At 35.0% G+C, this 9,714-nt stretch overlaps 1 protein-coding gene and 1 long non-coding RNA gene across 2 annotated transcripts in view; both read right to left on the bottom strand.

Moving 5' to 3' along the window:
• Positions 1 to 155: 155 nt before the first annotated feature.
• LOC107717914 (uncharacterized) overlaps positions 156 to 9,714 on the bottom strand; it is a 22,310-nt gene continuing 12,751 nt past the window's right edge. The window contains exons 9-13 of the mRNA XM_016524820.1: positions 5,686 to 5,718; positions 2,771 to 2,803; positions 2,480 to 2,503; positions 2,074 to 2,136; positions 156 to 967 (exon numbers count right to left, since the gene is read on the bottom strand). Coding sequence (XP_016380306.1) covers positions 960 to 967; positions 2,074 to 2,136; positions 2,480 to 2,503; positions 2,771 to 2,803; positions 5,686 to 5,718 — 161 coding nt within the window. The 3' untranslated portion in view covers positions 156 to 959. The remainder of the gene's footprint in view (positions 968 to 2,073; positions 2,137 to 2,479; positions 2,504 to 2,770; positions 2,804 to 5,685; positions 5,719 to 9,714) is intronic.
• Positions 5,883 to 7,535, bottom strand: LOC107717915 (uncharacterized). Its single transcript, XR_001637357.1, has 3 exons — positions 7,435 to 7,535; positions 7,026 to 7,088; positions 5,883 to 5,921 (listed from the first exon to the last, which is right to left on the bottom strand). It is a non-coding gene; the product is annotated as an uncharacterized LOC107717915 (long non-coding RNA).

The following is a 9,714-nucleotide window of genomic DNA, read 5'->3' as shown; positions in this document are numbered from 1 at the left end:
CATCTAGTGGCTTCAACTGGATAGGCTAACAAAAACATTATAATGCAACGACACTTACATCGTCATCGCATCTTGTGCGCCGCTGATAAGGCTGCCTCCTTAAAGCACACCTAAAATTCGAATGCAACGTTTTTGCATTCGAATGTGGATTTTTATTTTAAATACGACGAATATTCGAAATTCGAAATTTTTTTTGACAGCCCTAATCGTGTGTGTATTTGATAATTCAAGCATGAAAGAGATCAGTTTTCGCGATCGCATGCTGTCTGTTACGCAGATATATTTGCATACCGCGGAATACACGATATAGCAAAATCTCTAACGATAGACACTTTATTCCGCAGTAACGATACCGTCATACCGCCCAGCCCTAGTTCACACTGGCAGACATCAGATTTTTTCATACAACCACCTTCAATTAGTATGGCTGTGACTGCTGCTCTCAAATCAGGCACTGAGATAAGCAGGCCTGAAGTTACCACTGCCAATGCACATCTCTTCTTTTGACACTTCTTCTCTTTCTGGTGGACACCAGTGTCATCGCAGGTCCAAGAAGGAAGCTGGTAAGTATTGGTAAGCACTTGTCATACCACCAGCATGCTTCTGAAAGACACTACTAAGTCAAGATGCCACGCCAAGACTATATCATCACTAAAGCAAGCAAAAAAGCAAATGCAGATAACACAGATTGCCAAAAACATCACAAACTAGACACAGATCTAACTGATGATATGCAAACAGTGTGGACAGTTTGGAGAAAAAAAAAATCCAATTCCCTGCACAGTGCAGCAATTCAACTGAAAAGTTTACAATTGGCGAACAAAACAAACTAATTTCACATTCATAAAAAATTTACTGCTCATTTCTAAAAAGAATGTCCTTGCGATAGATGATACGATGCGAAATCCTCATTATGCAGTTTAAGTTTCTCCACCAGACAATTCACAGAAGTAGAGCTGCTATTTTTCTAGAAAATAAAATAAACAAGAAGAATTCAAATTTAGAGCAGGAAAAACAGGAGCTATCTACTGAACTTGCTGAGCTGCACTCTAAAAAATGCTGGGTTACTTTTTCTACCCAAACACTGGGTAGAGACTGTTAGGCAAGGAAGCCAGACTGATTTGACAATTTAGTTTGATAATAATCATTCATAATCAGTAACTCAACAGTACTGAGTTGGGAATGCGGACATGAATAAGAGCATGTACGTCACGGTTCTGTATGAGCCAATTCCAATTGTATTCACGGAGCTTATGACAGCAATAAATAGAAAAAGACGAATCAACATGCTCCTTGCTGCAGTCAGTTTAAAAGTTCAAAGTCAGTTTAAAAGTTTTCTTTTAAAAATGGACGGTTTTGTTGGAGTGTTTTCTCTCAAAACCAACTCGAGCGATGATGGGTGAGCAGGCTGAATAAACCGGAATGGCTCATGAGAGAAGCTAATAAAATGCTTTAAACAGAGAGAGTAAAATCCTGTTGATTCGCTGTAATACACAGTTTATATATACTTCCAGTGTTTATTACAGGCTTTCAGTCTGTGTCTTTCTTGGCAGCACTCAGCTTGATGGTTTGGCAGTATAGTGTTAGCAGTGGGTTCATTGGCAGGATAAAAATAATAAAAAATAAAAATTACTGAAGCTGGTCAAATTTGTTCCTAAACCTTATGTTGTGTTTTGGTCATTTATTGACCCAGAGAGGATTTTATTTTTTTTACAAAAATGCTAGTTAATGTTAAAGCATTGGTCTAAACCAAAAAACCACCTTGTTACACTCGTAGTGTTTACAGTCAAAAATTGAGTCAATTTTGCAAGCCAGCACTGGGTCAAAAAGGGACGAACCCAGCACTGGGATGCAAAAATGAAATAAATTGGGTTGTTTTTAGCCCTGAATTTTTTAGAGTGTGAAAAGCAAAGCGATTGATGTTGCTCTAGATTAATTGACTGATACTGAAATGAACACAATACAGTATGAATGCTCAACCGTTATTTTGAATAAGACAAATCAGGCTGTATTTTTCCAGACACTCATTAATGTGCTATTTTCCAGACACTCGTTAATGTGCTATTATCTTACCTATCTCATCATTTGCATAAACGCCTTTAACATTCTCAGCATCACTGGGAGATTTCAGAGGCTCTGAAAACATAACCATAAACAAACAGGAATCAAGGGCAGCTAATAACTAACAGTATCACAAAGCACGTGATTAACTGAGGAAATATTTTAATTTGCAGAATAAAGCATGATAATGTGCTTATGTGCTCTGCTTATGTTAAAATAAAGCCAGTTCTTCGGTGTCTTTGTCATCATTATCATAATGTGAGGATAATATTCACTTTGAAATAACATTTAGAAAAACTGTAACTGACAAAAAAAAAAAACACTGTAAATATAACTTAAGTACATTAAGTCTTTATCTGATGTAAATTATTAATAATATAATAATTTGTCTATGAGAGACCAACAACATCATACTTACGGTCTGCACCTTTCGTCCCGGGACCTTGATAATTAATAAACAATTAGCCATACAATTAAATACCATCTTTTTTAATATTATGTTGACAGTTATAAAAAGTTGGTTGCTAACTGGCACTTTGGTGCTCAACCAGCAACTGTGCCAGATACTGTTTAGTTAGTAATTATTTATCAATGAATAATTGTATTAGAGATGGGTTCAGAATAAGCAGTTAGGGCTAGGTTCAATGAGAATATATTTGAGATATTTCTAGAATTTTTATGAGATTTTGTGACAGTTTATTTTTCTTACCGTTTGACACTTCTACATCATGATCTCCAAGCTCTTTTATGAGAAAGGAAGAAGATCCAGAAGTTTATCCATTTCATGTACAATGGTAGGAAAAAATGGAGTAAATTACTATTAATAATAAATCACATTAAAGAGATAGTTCACCCAAAAGTGAAAATGTGCTGTTACAGTTTTTCTCGATTGCTAAAACACTATAACCAGTCTTTTGAACTAAAATTTCAAAACCATAACGCCATTTTTCAAAAAGCACACCCATTTTGCTGAACTATAAACACTATTCCCCTGCTTTAACACATGAGTCAGATTTGGTGAACTGTTACTGCAAAACTCTACACACAAATCCCTTTTTTTTCTCAGTGCTTACACCATGTGGTCATTTAGAAAGCACTAGCATTCAATACTGTTCACTCAAGTCAGCACAGCTTCAACTCAATTAGCAAACAATTACCCAGGTGGAAACACTAAGAGTCAAAATTGAACACACATCAATCAGATCCTTCAATAAATAGATAAAAGGGCCCGAATCAGTTCACTGAGCTTTGGAACAATGGATCCACAGAGAAATGAAGGAATAGGTAGAAGAGGAAGAGGAAGAGGAGGGAGAGGAGGCAGAGGAGGGAGAGGAGGAATAGGAGGAAGAGGAATAGGATGAGGAGGAGGGATAGGAGGAAGAGGAGGAGGAGGGAGAGGAAGAGGACGTGGTGACGAGATTCTCTGGCCTGACCCAGAACAAAGACGGGATGCTGAGGCGGAATTTTTTTTTTTTTACAGTTGTGCTGTGTAGTACATGAATGAATAAAAATGTGCCAATGTATACATTGGTTGTGTCTTTTGTGTTCATGTGAAAAGGTTTTTGAGGGGGAGAACCACAAGCAACATAACTTACCAGTTTTGGATATATTGTTTTGAATTTATTGCACCAGTGTGTGTAATACTATGTTGTAGTGTGTGTGTGTGTTTTTGAAAGCTTGTGTGTGATGTCTGAGGGAAAAGTTTGGTTTTTCAGCAAGAGTGAATGGTTTTGAGTGTAGAGCTTCATTTTGACCTGAAAATAGGATGTTTGGGGAATTGGGTGAGACGTTATGGATTTGTGTTTACTGTTTTGAGAATACGAGGCATAGTTTCAAGAAATGTGTTTAAGCAATCGAGAAAAACTGTAATTTACTCCCTTTTAGGCCATCCAAGATGTAGGTGACTTTTTTTTTTTCTTCAGTAGAACAGTAAAGAAGATTTTTAGCCGATACGGTGGTCCTTTTCTACTCATAAAATGCAATTCAGTGGCTGCCCATTTTTTAGTATAATAAAAAAAGCATATCAAGCAACACAAAATTAATACATGTGGCTCCTGACAATATATTGAGGTCTTATGAAGCGAAACGATCGGTTTGTGCAAGAAACTGAACATTATTTATAACATTATTACCTGTAATCCAGAGTCTAAGGTAAACCGGGAAATATGATTATTTTCCACCAACTGATGTGTTCGGACAGTTTGTTTCAATTAACTGGTCCAATTCACTAGTTGGTTTACGTAATCACGCAATGACATAAACCATCAAAACTTTCATTTTGTCACTGTTATGTGGTACAAACAATCGCACGACGAAGAAGATGAAGATCAACAGTCGTTAATGATCCACACGGTCAATTTCAACAATCCAACACAACGTAAATACTGCAGAGACCCAACAATCAAACACAAAGGGAAATTAACTTAAGTAGGGGAGATAATGACAAACACACCTGAACATAATGACGAATTCATCATGCCCAACAATTTTTTTCAACGCTGTCAATACCAGTTGATGCAGCTGGTATTGACAGCGTTGAAAATTGTTGGGCATGATGCAAATCTTAACCTTCAAGTTTTATATGAGGAAAGCATTCTCAATCATGTAGACAAGATTCTTCATGATCAGACTCATTTCTTGCATTCACAGTATGAACTGCTTCCCTCCAGTAAAAGATATAAAGTCCCAATGTGTATCTGTGCGTTTGTTTAACAAGTGTTTATCTTGATAGGTTTTTATCATTGTTTACTTTTATTATTATTTGTTTATTGTATGTCTTTGCAGCAACATGTAATCCACATCAATTTTCCTTTTGAGGACAATAAAGTATACTACTACTAAACTACTACAAATGAATAACCACAACAACAAATGAACTAAGGCAAAGGGTGATGAAACAAAGTCCAAACTAACAGAAACCGTGACACATTTCACCCCTTCATTCGAGTGCTCAGTTCACGCATGCACATATCACCAGCTCATTGGTCTGCGAGTCGGAACTGTTTCCTCAGTTCAGTGACTGGTGGAGGAACTGGAGCACTGAATGAGTTTATTCATCATAGGATCACATATGCCGCTATTTTGCCTCATTTCGAGACGGAGTCCAAAAGTAAGTTTTGTTTGTGTAACTTGTAGATCTGTGCAGCTTGAGCCACAAACTGTTTCAGATGGTTCAGTCCAATTTGGTGAACTGATTCAACTAGTTCACCAAAAAGAATGATTAATTTGCGAGGCTCTGGAATGGATTACAGGTAATAATGTTGTAAATATTATTTAGTTTCTTACACAGACCAATCGTTTCGCTTCATAAGTCCTCAATACATCCTCAGGTGCCACGGGTATTAATTTTGTGTTGCATTATATGCTTTTTTTATTCTCAAAAATGGGCAGCAGCTGACTTGCATTTTATGAATCACCAAGGACCACAGTTTCAGCTAAAAACCTTCTTCACTGTTCTACTGAAGAAAAACAGTCACGTACATCTGACAATGACCTGAGCATGAGTAAATTAACAGCAAATTTTCATTTTTAGGTGAACTATCATTTTTAGTATAACTTAAGTCTTTATCATTGTAAAGGTCTATTAATGTAATCTATGAGAAACCAACAATTTTATCATCTTACCTAGCTTGTCTGTGTTTCCTTTTTCCTCAGCACCTTGATAATTCATTAATAATAAACATTAAAATTTAAACCACTTGGCTTGCATATTAAAAATAGCTTCATTGCAAACTGTAATGACATTAGCTTCACTGAGAACATGCCATATGCCATAGATATTTTTGAATATTTGTATCAAGAGATGACAGTTTATTACATCTCAAGGTTATTATCTGATGGTGCTACATTATATTGCTGTCCTTCAGTGTCATTTGTGAAAAAGAAAGAAGATTCAGGAGTTTATCCATATCTTGCACAATGGTACAGAGCAAATTACTACTACTAATAAACCATATATATATATATATATTCATTATTGGCCTAAATGCCTACTGAATGCCTGGAGAAAAATAAACCTTATGTAAAGCTAAATACACTTTTCAAGTAAGATCTGCAAGGGCTTTATTTTAAACCCTCTGTCACTTGCTGTACCATCTTTTATAGGTACTGTTTATGTACCTGATACTATGATCCATATTATCTGTTTTGCTGACTAACAGTTTTCTGATAGTTGGAATGTATTATATTCCTAGAATACAATCAGGCTTCTTTATTCTAGACTCTGTTTAAAATCACATTAGTAATTAATGATTTAATGGCCATGTTTCATTCATTTTATATCAGTACAGACCCTTTTCACATTTCTGGGGTTCACAGAATTGTTTAAATATGAAAATCTGAAATCTTCACTAGATTTGCGATGTTGATAACTGTGGAAATGCATCATCACAGTCTGTGAAAAGGGTCCATAATATAATCTTAATACAAACACTTTAATATGCTGAACTTAAATAAACCTAAATAATGCTTTCCTTTTAAGCTGTGTAAGTAAATATTTCACAGGGCAGAAAGATATGAATAATATGTTAAATAATTACTAATTTATTGCTCAAAATAACAATCTATCAAAAAAAAAAAAAAACAGCAACACTGAATATACAGGTCAACCTACTGCTCCATTCCTTCAGCAAGTCTATTCAAAGGCAGCATTTCATTGGCTAATTACTCATCTGCAAATTTAGTGGGGAATTAGAAACGGATTAGAAAAAAATGAGTCAATTTTGCAAGCCAGCACTGGGTCAAAAAGAGACGAACCCAGCACTGGGATGCAAAAATGAAATAAATTGGGTTGTTTTTAGCCCTGAATTTTTTAGAGTGTGAAAAGCAAAGCGATTGATGTTGCTCTAGATTAATTGACTGATACTGAAATGAACACAATACAGTATGAATGCTCAACCGTTATTTTGAATAAGACAAATCAGGCTGTATTTTTCCAGACACTCATTAATGTGCTATTATCTTACCTATCTCATCATTTTCATAAACGTCTTCATCATTCTCAGCATCACTGGGAGATTTCAGAGGCTCTGAAAACATAACCATAAACAAACAGGAATCAAGGGCAGCTAATAACTAACAGTATCACAAAGCACGTAATTAACTGAGGAAATATTTTAATTTGCAGAATAAAGCATTATAATGTGCTTATGTGCTCTGTGCTTATGTTAAAATAAAGCCAGTTCTTCAGTGTCTTTGTCATCATTATCATAATGTGAGGATAATATTCACTTTGAAATAACATTTAGAAAAACTGTAACTGACACAAAAAAATAAACACTGCAAATATAACTTAAGTACATTAAGTCTTTATCTGATGTAAATGATTAATAATATAATCATTTGTCTATGAGAGACCAACAACATCATACTTACGGTCTTCACCTTTCGTCCCGGGACCTTGATAATTAATAAACAATTAGCCATACAATTAAATACCATCTTTTTTAATATTATGTTGACAGTTATAAAAAGTTGGTTGCTAACTGGCACTTTGGGGTGACTTTTTTTCTTCAGTAGAACAGTAAAGAAGATTTTTAGCCAAAACGGTGGTCCTTTTCTACTCATAAAATGCAATTCAGTGGCTGCCCATTTTTGTGTATAATAATAAAAAAAAGCATATCAAGCAACACAAAATTAATACCTGTGGCTCCTGACAATATATTGAGGTCTTATAAAGCGAAACGATCGGTTTGTGCAAGAAACTGAACATTATTTATAACATTATTACCTGTAATCCAGAGCCTCAGGTAAACAGGGAAATATGATTATTTTCCACGAACTGATGCGTTCGGACAGTTTGTTTCAATTAACTGGTCCAATTCACTAGTTGGTTTACGTAATCACGCAATGACATAAACCATCAAAACTTTCATTTTGTCACCGTTGTGTGGTACAAACAATCGCACGACGAAGAAGATGAAGATCAACAGTCGTTAATGATCCACACGGTCAATTTCAACAATCCAACACAACGTAAATACTGTAGAGACCCAGCAATCAAACACAAAGGGAAATGAACTTAAGTAAAAAGTGAAAGTGACGTGACATGTGGCCAAGTATGGTGACCCATACTCGGAATTAGTGCTCTGCATTTATCCCATCCAAAGTGCACACACACAGCAGTAAACACATACACACCGTGAACACACACCCGGAGCAGTAGGGGAGATTATACACAAAAGTAGGGGAGATAATGACAAACACACCTGAACATAATGACGAATTCATCATGCCCAACTATTTTTTTCAACGATGCAGCTGGTATTGACAGTGTTGAAAATTGTTGGGCATGATGCAAATCTTAACCTTCAAGTTTTATATGAGGAAAGCATTCTCAATCATGTAGACAGGATTCTTCATGATCAGACTCATTTCTTGCATTCACAGTATGAACTGCTTCCCTCCAGTAAAAGATATAGAGTCCCAATGTGTATCTGTGCGTTTGTTTAACAAGTGTTTATCTTGATAGGTTTTTAATCATTGTTTACTGTTATTATTATTTGTTTATTGTATTTCTTTGCAGCAACATGTAATCCACAACAATTTTCCTTTCGAGGACAATAAAGTATAGGGTACAACGGGGCTAAAGGCCCAACTTAAGAAAAAAATGTGCCATTCATTGTGCCTAAAATGTATAATTGCAGAAAAAATATATACGTTGTATTGAACATTAATGGAGCAACAGATTTTGTGTGAAAATAAATCATTCAAGTTGTTTATTTTGTTTAAAAATCTTATAAATGTATGAGGTGGCAAGAGGGGCCTTTTACCCCACACACAGGGTAAAAGGCTCACCAGCACGAGGTAAAAGGCACACGGTACTGATACAAATACTTCAGCTAAAATAATGTTTTTTAAATAATGTCTAAGTTAATACTTGTTCAAAACAATCACTTTAGCAAAGTTTGTACTAGTTTCTGCTTATTTTGAAAAAAAATGTTTTTTTCAATAAATATACTGTCATTAAAATATGTTAATATAAAAATATATATTAAAATACAGAAACAAAATCATTTTAATAAGTAAAGATTATGAAAGTATTGAAGGAGATCCAATAATAATTGAATATATATTTACAGTAGTAACAGCAAATGATATTTTATATGATATGATTAATATCATGTTTTTAAATATGATGGTTTCATTCTAAACATGGTGATTATCTCTAATATGGACACCCAACATAATATGTGATATTTACCATCTGAATCTAACCATGTCATGTCAACAAATGGAAAAGTCAGCCATCTATTAATTATCATGTTAATTATTGTGCGCCTTTAGCCCCAACAGCAGGGGGCTAAAATACCATACTTTTACATATTCTTTCGTTATTTAAAAACTGTTGCTTTAATTATCTTAAACAAAACTGAAAATCATAAAGAAGACATTTCTCTCAAAATATATGCATTAATTTTAGCGATTCTCATTTGCTACTTAAATCTACAAAATTTTTAAAAACATAAAATATTAGATCAAGCACAGAATGCGCTGCTGTGCGCGATCGTGTCAAAGATCAGACAAATATACACGTGCATCTTGAAAAACGGATGTTTTGGAAAGTGCTACGCCACGTTTTTGTGCCATCTAGTGGTTTAGATGAAAATAATATCAAAGGCGCCTTTTACCCCGGGGCGCCTTTAGCCCCGTTGT

The sequence above is a fragment of the Sinocyclocheilus rhinocerous genome, unplaced genomic scaffold (genome assembly GCF_001515625.1).
Source record: "Sinocyclocheilus rhinocerous isolate Xijiao unplaced genomic scaffold, SAMN03320098_v1.1 scaffold3621, whole genome shotgun sequence".
Lineage (NCBI taxonomy): Eukaryota > Metazoa > Chordata > Actinopteri > Cypriniformes > Cyprinidae > Sinocyclocheilus > Sinocyclocheilus rhinocerous.
Note: the sequence above shows the minus strand (reverse complement) of the source record. Positions and strands in the feature narration are given on the sequence as shown.